Source organism: Passer montanus, unplaced genomic scaffold (assembly GCF_014805655.1).
Source record: "Passer montanus isolate IOZ18808 unplaced genomic scaffold, ASM1480565v1 scaffold247, whole genome shotgun sequence".
NCBI lineage: Eukaryota > Metazoa > Chordata > Aves > Passeriformes > Passeridae > Passer > Passer montanus.
The window spans coordinates 93,532-112,521 of NW_024367116.1; the positions used below are offsets into that span (position 1 = coordinate 93,532).

The following is an 18,990-nucleotide window of genomic DNA, read 5'->3' on the forward strand; positions in this document are numbered from 1 at the left end:
TCTGTAGGTTTTCCCCTCCCCCTGTATTAATTGTTGTCAAATGTGAAGGCCACTCCGCTTTGAGAGGCTTTTCCCTTCCCTAAGAATGCAGCAAATGTTGTATCACTGTAGGGGTAGCCATGACTGAGACCTTGCAGAAATGTACCACTTGTTCAAATGGATTAAAGGATTAATTTATTAATGCCTTAACTGAGTAAGACCTCATCTCTTTGTAGGGACTTGATTAGACTGGGTTTCAAATTGTAACTGACCTCCAGCAGAAAGAGATTACATCCTACCTAATAACCTTTAGTCAGCCATTGCTAATTGCATGCCAAAGAAGTTTATTGCTTTGCATAAAATATGCAAAAAAATTACAAAACTATTTCTGAGGAGAACACTCTGATCTACTCAGAACCACCCAAAAAACGGAGGCTGAAAGAGGCCATAATTCAGCTGGCCCTACAAGCAGGTGCCTCACTTGCAGCACACTACCATTGGTGTTGACCTAGCCATGCAGGGATTACCTGTGTCCTGGAACCAGGGTCTGAGTTTTAGCTGTTTCCTGAACGAGGATCTTTGCACCCATTCCTGGTAGCCTAAGAAATTATGCTGAAAAAACTGCTTCCCAACCCCATTTAATTTGTGAGCTGTGTTTCTCTGTGGACACTTAGAGATGTCCATGCGCTTGACAAACAATTAATTTCCTTTCCTAAATTGAAATAACACCATCAAAAAAGAAGAAAACCCCCTCCTTTTTGTGTTGTAACAGATGTTGCAAAATCTCTCAATCAATCTCTTTGCCTGAATAGACTTTATTGGACACACATTAGGCTGAAAACGTAACCACTGACAGGTTGCTTTTCCTCAGACAGTGGAAACAATACATCAAGAGCTTTCACTTTCCTCGAGTGGTGTTAATCAACGGCAGAAGTTGAGGGCGCTAAGCAGGCTGGTGGCCAAAAAATGCAAGCAGCTGCTGGAGAGAGGGAATCCCCCAGTGAGCAGAGCACAGGGTGCAGGAGGGGTTTCCTTTCTGCACCCTGGTGTGGTTCTCTGCTGTACTTTGCTTCTACTCACACACAACACAAAGCATATACTGCACTTCAAAAGTCCCAAAGCCATCAGCATCTACGTGCCAGTCACTCCAACCTGGGAACAAACGGCTCCTGAGCTCCCACTCACACAAGCCCTTTCTCTCCAGGCTTTTCCCCCCTTAGCCTGCATTGCACAGCTCCTCCTGCTCCCCCACACAAATCTTTTCATTACTTTTGTCTCACTGCTTCCACAACAGACACATGAGGTTTTGCTGTTGTGGCTACACACGCATTCATCTTTCTAATCGCACATGGAAACGTGGATGTATTTACCATCTCATTCATTTGCTTTGCTGCTACATATTGTTCCTTTCAGCTTCAGCACACAGGGCTTAACAAGTTAATCCGTGCCCGTGGTTCACCAACCCGCAGTAGCCAGCCGGCTTGCACTTTATGCTCCCTAAACACTGTGACTTCTCCCCTCTAAATATTCACTCCACAAAAAAAAAAAAGATAAAAATCCATGCAAATGTTCACATACAGACACAGAAAGAGCTATACAAACCATGAGTCAATTCACTGATGCTGTCACTGGTTAAAGTTGCCGCATGAGACATGCAACAGAGGCAACACAGCTGAAGGGTCTGCAAGAGAAAGAAAAAATAAGAGAGAGAGAGAGAAAAGGAGTATTGGGCGAAGTTTCCTTGACAAGGCAAGGCAGAAAGACAAGGCACCAGAAACTGCAGCAACCTGGTATGAAAGTACACTAGGCGACTGCAAAAGAAAGTGCTCTCGACCTGCCTTTACAGTGCTTCCGAGCCACGGGAGAGTCTGGAATTGCATGGAGCTGCCGCCGAGAATCGCAGCAGGTAGAGTCCAGACGGCCAGCAGCAGACAGTCCATGTTCCGCCGCGCACCTGGCGAGCGCTACCTGCTGCCCGGAGCGTGCGGCGGCCGCGCCCGCCCGCCCCGCATGGTCACCTGGGCGCTGCCCCGCAGCCGCTGCGGCGGCCGGCGGAGCGGGGATGTGCGGACAGCGGGGCAGAACGGGGGCTGCACGCAGGGGCTGGGCACAGCGTGGTCAGGCTGGGAGGAATCGCGGCGGATCGGCTGGTCCAGCCACGGTCATCCCAAACACCGGGCACAGGGTTGTCTCCACTCTGTTTTGGAATGTCCCCCATGAGGGAGACTCCACACCCTCTCCGGACAATCTCTTCCAGTGTTCAGCCACTGCACAGGGAAGAAGTGCTTCTTCATGTCCAAATGGAACTTTCTGAGCATCATTTTCTCTTGTCCCATTGCTGGGCACCTCCAAGTTGTGCCTGGCTCCATCGCGTTGGCACTCCTCCTTCAGACACTTCAGATGCTTGGCACTATCTTCATACACTGATGAGATCCCCTCTCTTCACGAAAATTCCCTCTCTTTACAAAGAGAGTTCTGTGACAGTCCAGGACAAGCCGTGCAGCTTCCAATACTCACTTGGAGACAATGTGCTGTTATTTTCTATTCTTTTTTAAAGTTGCATCATTGGAAAACAAAGAAACAAATCACACAAAGATGAAGGTGCCTGGGAAGTGAGCACAGCTGTGACAGACTGATGTCCATTGAGGAGCTGATTTTCACACAGTGGTTCACACAAACTGAGCCAAACACAGCAGCAGATTCTGCTCCCAACCAATGTAGTTGTGCAACTACACACTCATTTCTGCAGAAAACTTCAGGAAAGGATCAAAGATCCAAATAATCTAATAGCAAACAAGTATTGAGGTGGATGGGACTGGTCCAGGCTGGAAATCAACACAGAACTTGTTTCTGATTATTTTGGCTGCATTTAGAAGTGTCCCTCACCTCCTGATCTCCCTTTTGTGCCAGACAGTTTTCCAGTACTATCTCAGTCCAATCTCCCTCAAAATCTCTCTTGTCCCAGAGTCACACAGTGAAAATAAACAGTAACTGTGTCAGCTTAAGGTGCCCTTTTGCCCCAGCTGGCCAGGAGCTGGAGAGCATGATGGAAGCTGAGGTGAGATGGAGGTCATCTCCTCTACCTGCCCCCTTCACCAGGGGTATCGTGGTGACTGGTCTGGGGCAGTGGATTAGACAGATCTGAGATATTTTTGCTTTTAAAGCATTTCCTGTCTTTAAACATTAAATAAATTCCCAGGCATTGAATTTCTCCTTCACCTCTCTCCATTTTCCAACAGCTTTTACATGATCACCTTCTGAATATACTATGATAAAGTTTCAAAATCTTTTGTAACAGTGCACCTGCCACCTCCCATTGAGTATATTCAAATTAAAGAGCTGGCCAAAGGTTTATGATGGTCCCAGTGGAGTAGAACACATAAAACATACTGTGCATGGCAGATAATAGGAGAAAAATATAAAATTACTGGGCTGTAATTTTATTATCAGCCCCCAGCACCCTGAACAGACAGCCCTGACTGTTTTCAGTAGACTACTTGACCATGAAAATTGACATTTCATTTGCTGAGAGGGGAGAGAAATAAATACAATTCTCTAACAATTACAAGAATCACTTAAGAAATAAAACCACAACTTTCGCCATGAACTGTGCATCACTTAAATGAGGTTTGCTCTGGGTTTCTGTAGAGCTAAGATTTCACCCTGGGGATTTATAGTTTCTGGGTACGATCAAAGAAGACGAAAAAAATGTGACACTGCTTTGCATGACTATAAATGACATGCATCTAAATTTGAGTTGGCATTAGGCAGGGGACCCCAACCTTTCCTGGCCTGTAGGCAGCAACATTGATCAGTTAACATGCTCAGACAACATCACCCTGTGCTCCCCAAGTCAATCAAGATCCCAGCCGTGATGGTCATAAACATCAGAGAATCCTGCAAGGCAGCTCGTTCCATGTGCAAACACACCATGCAAAACATCAGAGAAAGTTACAGCTCCACAGCCAGCAGTGGAGTAAACAACGCAGTCAGAGGGGGGCTTTCCTCCCCCCTCTCCCTAGCAAGTCCCACCTCAGATGACCACAAACACAGATTTCCTCAGAGAGAGCCATTACCATACTGCAGCCTCATTGGGCTCTACCCTGCCTAAGCTCCCAGGCTGGATGCTCCCACCAATTTTTTATGCTGACCACTTTTATTAGGTCTTAATAGGTCATTATTTTCCCCTGCTAGTTTGTATCCACCAGTTCTAATGGTTTTCTGCCCATGTGAGAAACTCCTTTATTGCCTAGGAATACAAGGAACTGTGCAGAGCCAGTAAAGGTTGTCACTCTGGAGCAGCATTGCCCTGCAGGTGGCAATAACCTCCGTGGGGGGATCTTCAGCATAGAGATCAGCTGCAGACCCGACTGGGGAGGTCAGGGTTTCTCTCAGAGCTGCAAGGCAGAGTAGGAGGTTGCTGCTCCACACCAGCAGTGAGTTACTGCTTCACTTTCCCCACACCGAGGTCCAAGAGCACAGCCCAAGTTTCACCAGGATGTCTCAGCCCCCTCTCCAGACAGACCACACCTGCATGCCAAGTGTCTGTCCACTGTCCTGATGTCTGCATGCAAAGATGTTAGATGTTCTTGTTTCAACCTGTGAGCGTATCATGGAAAACTGATAACTATTCTTCAGGACCTATTCTTTCTAATTCTGAATCCTTCTTTTCCAATAAGCTTTCCTAGATTTTTTTCCTGAAGAATTATGCTGTCATGGCCATCGTGATAGAGTCAAACTGCACACAGAATTCACACAGCTGTGGCTGCCCCATCTCTGAAATTACCCAAAGCCAGGATGGGGCTTGAACCAACCTGGTCTAAAGGAAGCTGTCCCTGCCCATGGCAGGGGTGTTGGAAGGAGAGGTCCCTTCCCATCCAAACCATTCTATGGTTCTATGATTCTGTGCTTACTGCTGACATGGCTGACAGGCATGCAGGAGAAACAAGCCCTGGACTAAAACACCACCACGTTTGTTTTGCCATCTTTGTTAGAGCAACTCTTCATCATGTGGGACATTTGTGACCACTGACCTGAGTGAACAATTCACAGAAGACAGAGAGCTGTCAATCTAGATTGTCTTCCAGATTTATTTGTGTTTAAAATTAATTTGTATCATTTATACCATTGTGAAACCATGTATGGTTGGATGACTGGAGGCAGAGTACTTCCAATGGGAAATGGTGCAGGGAGGGCTCATTTTAATTGATATTCTGTGAATATGCATAGTAGAATCAGAGCAGAATTTTCCTTTGCTAACTCAGCTTTCAGTTTCTGCAACTCTCCATTCCTGCTTGACCATTTCTGGGACCATTTCTTGCCAAATTACATATTTGTTGGGTTACTCAGGATACATATAAGCACTCCACAGGATCCTTCCAAGGTGTCCCTGCCCATGGCAGGGGTGTTGGAAGGAGAGGTCCCTTCCCATCCAAACCATTCTATGGTTCTATGATTCTGTGCTTACTGCTGACATGGCTGACAGGCATGCAGGAGAAACAAGCCCTGGACTAAGACACCACGTTTGTTTTGCCATCTTTGTTAGAGCAACTCTTCATCATGTGGGACATTTGTGACCACTGACCTGAGTGAACAATTCACAGAAGACAGAGAGCTGTCAATCTAGATTGTCTTCCAGATTTATTTGTGTTTAAAATTAATTTGTATCATTTATACCATTGTGAAACCATGTATGGTTGGATGACTGGAGGCAGAGTACTTCCAATGGGAAATGGTGCAGGGAGGGCTCATTTTAATTGATATTCTGTGAATATGCATAGTAGAATCAGAGCAGAATTTTCCTTTGCTAACTCAGCTTTCAGTTTCTGCAACTCTCCATTCCTGCTTGACCATTTCTGGGACCATTTCTTGCCAAATTACATATTTGTTGGGTTACTCAGGATACATATAAGCACTCCACAGGATCCTTCCAGCTCCATCTTTACCCCTTCTATGTTTATCCCCACAATGAAGTTTCCCTCTTGTGAGGCACAGAAGCCTTTTGCCTTCAATTCTAGTGAGGTATGATTAACCACATGCTGGGTGAAACTCTTTGCATAGAAGTCTTCTTAGAATCCCCTTTACAAATGACCCTCTTTAGAATGAGCTGGTAGTGTTTAAAACCCATCAGTTTCATCTTTGTCACAAGTTGAAGAGGCCCCGTAGTGAAATTATTCTCCAAAGTTGGTTGTGCTCCATACTCAACACAACAGCTAAGGAGGCTTTTCTTTCTCCTTACATTTTTCATTCAATAACCTCAAGGCATTTTGTGAATTTATACAATTTGTCTGAAGAGTTCAGCACTTGTTAGTTGTAGCAGGATGTGACCACTGGTTGAACAAAATATGAACAGCTTTAAAAAGACCTTGGGGAAGGGTTCCTGTAGATTCAGTGGAGTTGCAGGGATGTGCTCAGCTGGTATCAAATCCCATTGGCATGTCTATCTGTACATTATCTAAACCCATGCAATACTGTACCATTTGAGGCCAAATCAGCCAGCTGCCTTGACTGACCACAGCTCTTTCTCTGGGTTGGTTAGAGAACCTGAGACGATAATCTTTATATCCTTCCTGCCAGAAAGATCCTTTGTGCAGAGAGGAGGCTGTGAGCAGAGAGAGTTGGTGCCCCTCAGGTTTGGGATGAGGGCACATCCTGACACACTGATGGTCTGAGGACACTGCTCAGCTTCCCCACAGCTGCAGCACCTTCTGCACTGGCTCTGACTCCCACAGAGCAGGGTTATAGAGTACCAGGCAGTGCTGGAATGGCAGCTGACAGCAGATCCACTCCTGCTCTGTCCTCTTCCCCCCTCCACACCAAATTTTAAAAGGCTACTCTCATAAATAGAAACTCCGAGGACTCCTTTGTCTACTTCCACAAAATCTGAAGCTGACAACAGTGTTCTGAGGAATGGAAAATGCTAGTCTAGCATGTTCCCAAAAGCATGTTTCTGCTTTTCTAACCAGTGTTCAGTTTACCATATGAGCTACTGGAATAGAATTGCTTTTGTGTGATGGTTAATTGCATTTTTCAGTGACACGTGGCACGGGCTATACCATGCCACTGGTTATTCTGTTTATGGGTAACTATATTTCAGCTGACGTGAAAACTCATAAGTAACAAATACACATACTGGTTGACTAAGTGTAGTTCCTCCATTAATTCCTGATCCTGAAGGACTGAAAGTTCACAGAATAAAATTACACTGTCTCACCAGTTTCTCAGTTAAATTCTGCTCTCTGCAGCTGCCTTAAAACATGGTGTTAGGATGGAAGTCATATCCTCAGCTTGTCCCTAAACCCACAGTTTTCAGTTTGCATCCTATAAAGTCTGGCAAACTCCTTGCAATAAAGAGTAATGATTGTGGAATAGGTTTCCACCACCATTTACAGTAATATTTTCTGTCAGTAAGCCCCTGAATTCATTTCACATAGCTTTTTAATCACAGCCCCTGGAAAAGGAGCTCCATCCAGCATTCCTGTTGCACCCTAACTCCGTGAAATCAAAGAAACAATGTTTACATTTTTTCCTCACCCAATTTGCACGTAGCACTGGATTGTTATAGTCCCAAATAAATGCTTTTGATTACAAATATTAAACACAATTTTCTGCTTACATGCATTTCTCTGTATTGCACAGCATGTCCATCCTAATTTGATTAGTTCTACACATTTATTTGTGCTAGCTGGACATCCCATTTTCTGGCATGGAGTATGAAGTTCCAGCTATCCTGCTGACTTGTTACCATTGTCCTTGCTCTGCCTGCGACACAAGAGATTTGGGCTCAGGAGCGGAACTAAACCCACCTTCCAAGCAATGTTCTGCATTTCTCCAGCCGTCTCTGCTGTAGGCTGGTGCTTAGATTTTAGAACAGATTAACTGACTTGCATTTCTAGTGTCACCAGCAATTTTTGGAAGGGGGAGGGGAGACCAAGGAAGCAAGACAGACAACCTAAAAAACTTTGCAAACAGCATTCGCTTGGCTGGGGTCCAAACGTCACAAGTGGCTGCCACGGTGTCCCGACCACTCTGTGCTGGAAAGTGAACAGGGGGAAGCTGCAGCTCAGTACACGGGGGCTCTGTCACACACCCAGACCGAAATTAAATGAAAATGTCCATCACTAATAGAGGAAAAATAAAAGCTGTCATTGTGGGTGGCCCGACGAAGGCTTTGCAAGCACTACATTTTAGAAGAGTTTTCCTGGACGCTTGCCAAGGGTAATTAAAGCACAGGTACCTCCAAACTCACAGAACTCTAATAAAAACAATTATGCAGTTTATAATGTTGTGCACGTGCCAAAATTTGTATTTATACAATGGATCAAAAATGGCACGGGAGAAACCGTGCAGTCCAGCAGGTTCAAAGATCCACTTTGAAAATGCTTTTTATAAATAGCGATTTGCACTCTACCCGGAAGGCTGGGCAGCCTACAGAGTCACAAAGACACAGTTAAAACCCCTGCAAATTACATCTAAGACACTAGGATTGGTTTCAGACGTACTCTGGCATCACGTGCAGGAAGGAAAGCTCAGTCCCTGTTACAGTCAGCCAGCATCTGCACCCCAGAAAAGGATAAGCCAGGCCAAGAAACAAAATCCATATGGAAGTTTCCACCTCTGTCTTCCATGTTAGGAATGCATGAGATTATTCTACCCCCAAAACAAATGGCATTGGGATGAAATGGTTCCTCATTCATTTCTTATTGGTTCTTCTTTTCATGTCTGTAAACAACATGTATTTGTTTCATCCAACAGAGACTAAAAGTTGTGATTTCTCCCCCATTCCTGGTAGTCTTGCTTCATCACACCCAAGCCTGAAATATTATCTTGCTTTTTCATTTTATTACTGGACTGGAAAGGTAACTTCTGCTGATGTGACTAGTTCCCACAAGTCCTGGCATCAGTCTGAAGATAAGATCTCTGATAACAATTCTCCTGCTTGTACCCAGTTAGTTTCAGGTTGGGAGTCTGAGTTCTGGGATGAAAATTTTGGGGCTTAATTTTCCACAGTAACAAGAATTCACAGCTCCTGTTGTCATCAAGAGGAACTGAACCTCCTGAGCATTTCTGAACGTGGATCCCTGTATGCTTTTGAGCAACATACCCCAAGAAGAATGTTGCTGGGAAGATTTAGTCTCCAGTCCTTTGTAAACGTGTTTCTTGTTTTATTTGCTGCTCATTTCATGGGCCAGGCAAAGAAAATTGGCTTCTCTTTTCTCTGAATTTCATTATTTGCAGATTTTTTTAATACAAGATAATGCTTCTTTGGCTGGCTCCTGGGATTCCTCTATTAAAAACTTCCCTCCCTTCTCACATCAATGAGCCTTTGTTTCTTCAGCCTTCTTGCTGGGAACACAGATTGCAAAGGAGCTCAGGAGCCTTTTCAGTCCCTTCTGTGGAACAGTTGAGGTGTACTCACAAACCCTTTGTTTTACCATTCTCAATTAAGTATCAGCCCATTTCCTATTAAAATTAGGTGGTTTTACTTCTCGTACAGTGTTTGTTCATCTTCCCTTGCTAGGTGTCTGCCCACCTTCATGTCCTTCTTACCCTAACTGGACTTCTCTGGGGGAATTTTAACTACAGCTTGGCAAACAAACAGGAAAAGGTCTCCCACAGAATTATGGAGCTGTTCCATATTTGCTTCTATAAGAAAGGGCTTGCAGCACCATGCAATACTGTGTACAAAGAAGGTGTTGTCTAAAAGATCTGCACAGATACTCTGTTTGCTGTGCACTGAAAGTCTCTAACCTCTTGTTCCATAACAAGGGTGGGATTTGTGTCAGACACTGGAACTGGTGTCTTTTGAGGACCAGAGCTCATTACTTGAGGACTGCACTGCACCACAATGGCAGTGAGCAATCACAGCCTTGGATAAGGACATTAATTCCCTTCCAATTGTTTTATACTCTTTCCTCAGGAAAACAAGGCCTTCGTGACCTACCTTTTATTTTTCTGCAAAGACATTTATTTTTTACCACTAATTTTTATGCCAAAAGATGATGAGAACAGATGAAGAATATGGGAGCAGTAGCTGTAGAGGATTCCTTGAGCTAGGTGCCGAACACATGCAGAACAGAAAACTGGTCCCTATCCCAAGCGCTCAGCTTACTGTTTTTAATTTACCACAGCCTTCTTTGCATTCCTAATTTGCAAACAAAACTATTCCCTGACTGTGGTGTTGATTCCCAAAGTGATTTCAGCATGTTGAGGAATCAAACAGCTGTTTTACAAACTCAGTGTTGCATCAGTTGCTGTGACAACATTTAATAATGTCTTACTCTGTGTGTGTACTGAATGGAAAGTGTTTGATTTTTGCCTGTTTTCAATACAGCAGGATGTTGGGGAAAAAAGGAATTAGATCATTTTATGTTGTATGCCTGAAACACTGAAATCAGCAGCTCTTACTAAACTGAATTTAGTAAGGCAAGAGTTGGGCCTTTATAGTAGCGTTTTAGGGAAAGTGCTGCAGTGGAGAATAGATAAAAGATAGCTGGAAGGTGATTTCTAGTCCTATTACAATAAGAGAAATGTGGAATAGAATATTAATGAAAATTGGAGTCCTGAAGGTTGAGGCTTTCCTCAGCAAACCCTTATGTACAAGTCTAATTCCAGGTATGTTTATGTTTGCTGGGAGGTGCCTCAAAATCAAAATCCTTCCCGTCCTCCCCTTTAAGGAATAGCAGATACTGTGACAAGGTTGTTGTTTTGCTCCATGGATGAACACTTTAAGACTGTAAAATTAATAAAAAGGATTTCTTTGCCATTTCAATCATTTTACTTTTAACGAGAGCAGGAGTATTTTAGCTTGAATTTAAATGTGATTTAAACCTCCTTGGCAGGGCAGACACAGCAACATTGTGCTAGATCTTCATAACAGAAACCCAGACTGATTAGTCTGTTTGAGGGTAGCTTGATCAGTTTTTCCCCATGCTTCCAGGATAATTGTACTGAATCTAGCAGGAAGAACCTTCCTGGCTCTAGCTCTGCCCTTCCACCCAACCACCCTCATGGAATGAAACTGGAGTCCCACGGCAGGACATGCACAGGATCTTCCAGAGAAATATGGAAGGCAGCATGCCAAGGCAAAAACCATTTACAGTCAGAATTCTACAACTGATGTTCAGGACTTGAGTTATCTTGGCCTATTTTCATAGTCCAGTATAAAATAGAATTAAAAGTAAATAGAAGAATGTGACAGGTATAATATTCATTAGATTGACAAAGCAGGTTTATTTTTTATGGCCTATAATAGTCTGAGCTTCAAGATTTATTTTTTTTTAGTATCTATCTTTTGTTTCCCCTTGATTATAGATATATACTTGTGCCTTGTTCACCTGTAATCCCACACTCAGGGTGTCAAGACATAAATGCAGCTCTCATGAGCCAAATTTTCTCACTGCAAATTGAGGAAAATGGGCAGTTAATTATTAAGTCTCTGTTTTCCAGATACATTTTTTTCTGCAGCCTGTCTCATGACAGTACAGAGACAAGGAGAGGTGAAAGCAGATGGGTCTGGACGAGTGCCAGCCATCTGGGAATCCTTCACAAGTACCTGAAATAGAAGCAAGGTAGGGCACATTGAGGTGAGTGGATTCCAGAATCTACCTGAATGCTCTGTAGGTGGCCTAAGGCCACTTGAATCCAATCCAAAACAGGCACCTGGCTCTGGCCTGGATGCCTGCCAGTTTCATAGCATATTCTATCCCTGAATTATGGTGTCTGGACTTATTTCATGGCTTATTGTTGTATGTCTTTTAAAACTAATTCCTCACTGAAAGATGTTTGAAATTCAAAGCTTTCTTCAGTTTCCCACTTTATTCTGGAGCTGCAGACACTTGCCTTATTGGGTCCAGGACAAACCTGCTCTAAGGATTCCCTAAATAGAACTTAATGCTTTGGGAGCTGCTGGTTGTTGTTTTTTGGGAGGAGGAAGGAAAGGGGGAATGGAGGCTTGTGTTATGGCTTTGCCTTATTGTAACTGTGACGAGGTATTGCTTTTGTGATGCCAGAGTTGCCACTGCAACTTTTAAAGGACTTTTTAATAGGTGCAAAGGGATCCATCTCCTTGCAGTGATTAAAGCTTGGTTGCTTGTTAACTACTAATGTGGCTTGTAGATGCTAGCCCCTGAATTATCACATTGCTCAGTCTTCCATATTTTGGTGAGATTCTTCTGATTTCTTCCTCATGGGCTGCCAGAAGGAACTCTACTATGGAGCTTCATAACTATTGGACTTCTCTAGAATACTAAGTCAGGCTTACTCATACTCCAAAACTCCAAAAAGAGAAGAAAAATCTCCTAAACCACAAATGTGAGTTGTATAGTTGATATTTTCTCCACAGAGGAATAAAATGCTTAAAATACTTAAGGGAAAATTTAGCAATGGGTGATACAACTTCTCCCTGAGAGTCAAATGTTTAGCTTTTGATGCTGAAATATTTCAAGTGGACAACACTACAGGATTTCTCAGTGCTACAAGGGCAGCTTAGATGGTAATGTGTTCATCTTTCTTCTTTCTATCAGATCTGTCAGAATGGTTTGTGTCTTCATGATTTTGTATAACCAGCAAATCTAATCCTTACCAGATGCCTGGACTTTATACTGTAGTGTTGCATACTCTTAATTATGCTAGTATCTGCCCACTTCAGTACTTGGTTATCATTATCACACTAAGCAGTCTACTTAGTTAAACTTTGAAAGAAACAGAAAGGCAGACTTTTGCAAACTCTTTTCCTAAGTTAGGCAGTCTCACTGTAACAAAAAACATGTTGCTGTTTAAACAGCCCAGAAAGGAATTACCTGACCAGAATAAATAACAACTGCCTGAGGCTATGTTCCCTTTCAAATGTTGATCTGAAATAGCTGATCAAGTGTTAGATTAAGTGAATTACTTACAACTCTCAATTAATAAATACCAAAGCAACTTGGCTAAGAAAACAACAGAGAACATGAAACAAAGAGAACAATGCCCACGTCTGCAAAAATCCCTGGGAGTGGTTTGTTAGGGCATTACACAGAGAAGAGATTTCTCCTGAATCAGCCTGAGAGCTAAACCAAGGGTCGTCTGTTATGTCCCACCTAAAACTCTAATAAGCAACTCAGAAGGATTTAAAGACTGTTGGGCCTATAGGAAAAAGGAAAATAACTGCAAAGTCAGGAGAACACTTAACCTGAGATTTATGTGTTGTATCAACAATAATGGAAAGCCCGAGAGAGACCAAGGGTTCAAGACATGAACCTATTATGTGTGTGTGTGGAGTGTGGAATGTGGGAAGCTTAGGGCTACCATATTTCTGTCCAGGTTTTCCCAGACAAAATGAAATGCAGTGAGACTAATGTGTCTGGGATGCATCCTTGATTTATACCCATACAGTAAGCTCAGAGTGAATTGGATTTACTGTGCTCACACAGATCACCTACTCAGTGCACACACGTTAGATCCCAGATGCAGGAGATCCATTGTCCATATGCCACAGAACAGATCTGACCCTGTGCAATGGAGGTGTCTGCAAATGGCCTGGATCTGCTCATCAGGTGACTAAACCTTGGCTTTTCCTAGACAAAATATCTAGGTAGAAAAAGACAACGTTCCTGGAAAAAGTCAGATGCAGTCCTAGATAAACTGCATAAGTAGAAGTTTCATTTAATGTGCTTAATGGTTTCTTTAGAGAAATATTTGAAGATACCATTAGTATCAGAATTTCTGTAAAAAGAATGGTATCCACAGACACTGGAAATTTTATTTCCCTGAGTGTCCACAGAGTGAGATAAGAAAAATGTGTCATTGTCCACTCTTGTTTACAATGGGACAGAAATAAGTGCTGCTGTTCAAGATGGAGAGAGCCGAAACATTAAAAATCTAATAAGCCATTTTCCTTCCAGTCTAATATATGTGTATTATTAATATATGCTAAAAATCTTGATCTTAACCACAGATTTTAAGGACTTTCAGTGCTTTTTGGAAATGCACTTTAAAGTATTTGTATTTTGAAGAGGCTCTGCAGTCCTCAGGTGGGGACAGTCCTTAATATTCAGAAGTTTTTGGAACTCCACAACGTGCACTTTCTGTGCATCACTACATTCCCTGTTTTGGACTACAAAACTGGAAAGTTGAATGAAGAATTATATCCTCAGCAATGTATCATTAGTATTTCAGTAGAGTAAAGGCAAGAAGAGGATGAGGAGCAGCTAGTGCAGCATGCTCCAGGGCGGCTGAGCACAAGGTGAGCAGACACACTCTGTCACCTCTTTCTTGGACCAGGACCCAAGTTCTGCACATGTAGAGTGACTGGCAGCTACAGAAGCACTCTAAAACATCAACTGATTTCAATTTCCAATGTACACTGATGGCCACAAAGTTACAGTATCTTATCTGACGCCTATTTCTTTGGATTAAATTAAAAAAGGCAATTTTATCTGAAAATCTTCCTCATTACAGCATACACTGCCAGAGGAACATGTCCTGTTCAACTTGAAGCTTATCTAAATAACCTAACTCAAAGCATACCCACAAGTATTCTTTTAAACAGTGTGAAAATAATGCTAAGCATTTTTTTCCAAATCCATAGGGTGTGAAGCAGGCAATGACAAATCCAGGAGGACTTTTCCATCCAGTCCCAGTGCAAGCTCCAGCCTGAAAAGCAGTCAGTGTGGGAATGGTAGGACCCAGCACATCCAAAGGTTATGCTACACCTACTGTGTGCATAAAGGAATTTCTCTGTTCTGCACCACCATAACATTTTACATCCTGACTCCACTGCAGCCAAGGAGCAAGTCAAGACAAAATTACCTTTGCCAGTAAACCTGAAATTCCCCTCAGCAGATGTCAGCAGCGAGACTCGCACACCATCCTCAGGTTACACACTCTGCTGTCATTCCTTTCAGGGCATTTATTGCATTCAGTTTATACAAAAAAAAGTGAAGACAAAGTAATTGACATATGAATCAAGAAGGAAATACATTTTTGTATTAAAAAGATCAGTGAATATTTCCTTTGCAGGGGTGATTATGTGAGAGGCCTTTTGCCTTTTTAGAAATCTCTCTTTCACCTGTTGACTCTCAAACTGAAAGATGCTATTTAAAAACTACCATTTCAACTTGCTCCTCTCAACTTGAAAGATGCTATTTAAAAACTACCATTTCAACTTGCTCCTCTCAACTTGAAAGATGCTATTTAAAAATTACAATTTCAGCTTGCTCCCTTTCTGTTGGAGAGAGGAGAGTGCTCTCACAGAAAGCTTTGGACACCTGATGCTCACAGGATGATTCCAGTGGCTCTTGAAGAGTCACTGTGATACAAAAGTACAGTGATACTTTTGGGGAAAGCTTCCAGAAAGGCTCACAAATAGAAGTGAAGGCAATTACTCTTAGCCAGTCAGACTTAATATCCAAGTAGCTACAATGTCTTCTGCAGCTGCCTAAACTCACTTTTCTAACTTCATGGGAAGACACTGCTGAAAAAATAATGAGGTTCATTGGGACTAGATGATCTTTAAGGTCCCCTCCAACTCTCAGCATTCCATCATTTTGTTGTGGAAGACTTCTAGATGGAGAAATACTCTGGAATACTCCCTAAATTGAAGACTACTCTGGAATGCCTCCTAGCAAAGCCTGAAGTCCTCATCCCAGCAGCCATCCACAATTCTGGAGAGGAAGATGGTCCTCCAGGGGTGCTTCAAAGGAGCTTTACCATGAAGAACATTTCAGAAGAAGCCAAAAACTGTCTTTGTCCCAGTAAATGCACACACAGAGGTTTAAATCTAGCAGTGTCCTCAAAATCAGCTAGACAAGGTCTGTTGAAACCTTTAAATAGCAGCAAGTCCACATGCTGAACCCTCTGAGAGCCCTGCTTGAATACATGGGTTGGTGACACTCGTATTAAAAGGGTTGAACTTTTTTAGTGCCTTTAACATCAAAGAATTCTGGTAGTTAGTTTTATTTTAAAATGTCTCATTTCAAATTTCCATCTGTAATTGTCTGTTGTAACTCTTCAGAATAAACTTATAATTTTAATTCAAGAGACTTTAAAACTGTCTGGACAAATTAGACATGTACTTAGACTACTGGCACTTCTCCAAAACAAACAGTGTCTGTTGTTATCAGCAGTGCTAGTGTTACCAGAATAACTAGGAAGCTTTACAAATCAGCATGACAAATTAAAAAGAGGAAAAACAAAAATCTCCAAAGGCAAGGAGCTTTTGGCACTCATTTAAATTTAATCTTCACAGCTAGATTTGCTTCCACAAACATAAGTTTGTTGTAATTAGCTACCAAGACTGGAGCTTAATGAGTTTAATAAATATTTCAGGCTGTTAAGAGTGGCACAGTGGTGACTGGAGATTTTCTGCAGTACAATGAAATATAAATGAAGACTAGAAATTAATAATTAAAAGAGAACTGGAATGGCTGAATCACACATTTCCTGAGGGCACCACTCGACTTTCTGTGGAGTGGAAAAAGTTATTAGGGACTGAGCATGGACCATAAGCTTCTAACAATTGTCCAGCACAAAGAACAGCTCAGTCTGCTGGAGTTATCCACTTCTACTAAACAATTATGTGCAGATGAATATTTTCTCCAAACAGAAACTGAAGAGTGCAGTGGAGGTATTGCCATTTGATTCCAAACTATTTTCACTGCAACTCCTATGAATAGCACAGAGTCTGATGATGCCCTGTAAGGAAAGAAGTGTAATGGGAGCCACACACAGAATTACAGAGCTCTTAAAACTTCAGACACCTTTTTTCATTTAGACCTCTGGCTGACAAAATATCTTCCCTCTTCTTGTTCCTTTATTTTAGAATATTTGGGTGTGAGATGTTATAGGCAACAATTTTCACACTGTTTGGATTTTGTAGTCCTGAGCATAAATGCAAGAACATTTCACTTGTGTGTGCTCGTGGGGCTGGAGTGCAGAACCAAGGCATCATTCCAGTCCCGACTCTGGCTTTTCATGTCAAACCAGAAGCATCAGAGCTGTCTCAAGAATCACAAGGGAAATGTACAAGCCATCAAATTATCACATACTGCTGTTTGAAGGAGGATTTATGCAGCAGAAATCAATACTCCTCTGGTTACTTGCTTTCATTTTCTGTAGACTTTACTCTTTTTTTACAACTACAAGATGGAAACTTCCTTTTTTAGATTAAAGGTTAAAGATCCTTTAATGACCTCATGATTTCAAGGATGTTGGGACATTTACCTCTTCCTTGATACCATCACTAAAATTGAAAATAAGCATCAAAGAGTGGTCTGAAATTTTGGAATTTTTAACTCCCTTCTAGAACTAACTGACTGTGCTTAGAGCAGGGACAATTTTTGCTTTTAGATTAGGAAATCACACTTCAGAGAAAATAAATTAGGTGCTGCTTGTTGTGAAGATTCAGCTCACAGACTGTCTTCAGGTGCCTGTGGCTACAGATGCTTCTTAAAGCCAGACAAGGAAAACTCAGTTCCCTAATCCTGGAGCAAGTACAAAGCCAGACCTTGCAGCTTGATGCAGAGTGTTTGCCCTGGCTCTTGAGAATCTCCTGACTGTGCTGCATGGAAAATAATCTATGGATAATCTAGTCCATACTGTATAATAATTCACTACTTCAAAGCACACAGAGAACTGTGCATTTATCAGATAATGGTAATGTAATGAAAGGCTGAAGGATGTAAGAATAAGATTAAAGTACAGAGATAGAAAGTGAAGTATTTAAATGTTAATGTGGCAGTGCTTGCTGCATACCATAAAATGCATAAAAAGTCTTAAAATAGAAGAACATGCTAACAGTAAAGAAATTAATTCAGGCCCACTCTCACCTGTCTGTTATTTCAGTATTTGGGTTATCTTTCAATAATTAGCTGTAATGTAGCAAGCAGATAGCATTTTGAAATGAGGCTTTGGAGAGCCACCTTACCTTGGCTCCCAGCAAATACAGAAGCTACTGTAATGAGGACTGAAAATATCATGTCAGAAGACACTGATGAGGTTTTTCCTTTTCTTCCTCTCTGGCTCTTTAATTGATGATGTTAAATTAGCCTGACTCAGAGATAAACAGGTAAACAATCTAAACTTTTGTCTGCAGCTGGATTTTTTCCTTATTTCACTCCATCTTTCTCCATGTTATTCCATGGGCCTGCAAATGAAGCACTGTCAAACTTGTTTTCCTGGTCTGACTCATGGCTAATTTCTTATGCAGGAAGAATTCTACATGGGGTCAGCATGTCCTAAATTATCCTTATTTTACTTACTTCAGACAGGCTCTTTCACTGGTTAACATATTTTGCAGAGTACACATGTCTCAAGAAACATAGCAACATATGAATACACCAATCACAAAAATCAGCTTATCTCAAGCTGCTCAGAAAGACAAGAATTATAATGGATGATGAAATTAGGAATCAGCTGTCGTCACTTTGTAATACTCTCACCCCATATATTTTCATAATTTCATGTGGTTATGTCACAGAACTCTTTAATGATTGTACAAGTTGTGTCTCATGAGGTGGAAAGATTTAAAACTGCTGGGGGAAAATGGCAAGCTTTTTCTCTCTTTTTTCCTCATGAATTTGAAAACTTTTTCATCATCTTTTTACCAGAGCATTCCAGTAGCTGAAAGTTTCTCTGTGTATTCCAAAGAACATGAACATGGTTCAAATAATATTGATGAATAAAAAAAACTGCAACTGCAATTAAAACAAGCAAAACAGAAACATTTGATATTTTCCAAATATATCTTCAAAAATCAAGCCCCTTGAAAGAATATTCTCATGCACTAGAGTGGAAAAATGTGATCTCAAACCCAATGTTTATTTTTCAAACAAAGAAAGAAGTAACTAGTCCATTTTATTCCAATGTCTTCAATGTGGTCTAATTAATCAAATAAAAATGAACGAAAAAAAAAGTAACAATTTGCCAAACACATAAAAGAGATGTCTAATGCTGATGACTGAAAAAACAACTCCTCCAGAAAGTCTGAATTTTTTTTCTAGAGGAAAGAATTTTAGCGGCTTTTGAGCTTTC

At 41.8% G+C, this 18,990-nt stretch overlaps 2 protein-coding genes across 2 annotated transcripts in view; one reads left to right on the forward strand and one right to left on the reverse strand.

Annotated features, from left to right (window-relative positions):
• ADAMTS18 (ADAM metallopeptidase with thrombospondin type 1 motif 18) overlaps positions 1 to 2,043 on the reverse strand; it is a 78,837-nt gene extending 76,794 nt beyond the window's left edge. The window contains exons 1-2 of the mRNA XM_039711274.1: positions 1,818 to 2,043; positions 1,582 to 1,660 (exon numbers count right to left, since the gene is read on the reverse strand). Of these exons, the coding sequence (XP_039567208.1) occupies positions 1,582 to 1,660; positions 1,818 to 1,919 (181 nt within the window). The 5' untranslated portion in view covers positions 1,920 to 2,043. The remainder of the gene's footprint in view (positions 1 to 1,581; positions 1,661 to 1,817) is intronic.
• Positions 1,918 to 18,990, forward strand: part of LOC120503111 (hypoxanthine-guanine phosphoribosyltransferase-like) — a 100,428-nt gene continuing 83,355 nt past the window's right edge. The window contains exon 1 of the mRNA XM_039711273.1: positions 1,918 to 2,096. Within this exon, the coding sequence (XP_039567207.1) occupies positions 1,918 to 2,096 (179 nt within the window). The remainder of the gene's footprint in view (positions 2,097 to 18,990) is intronic.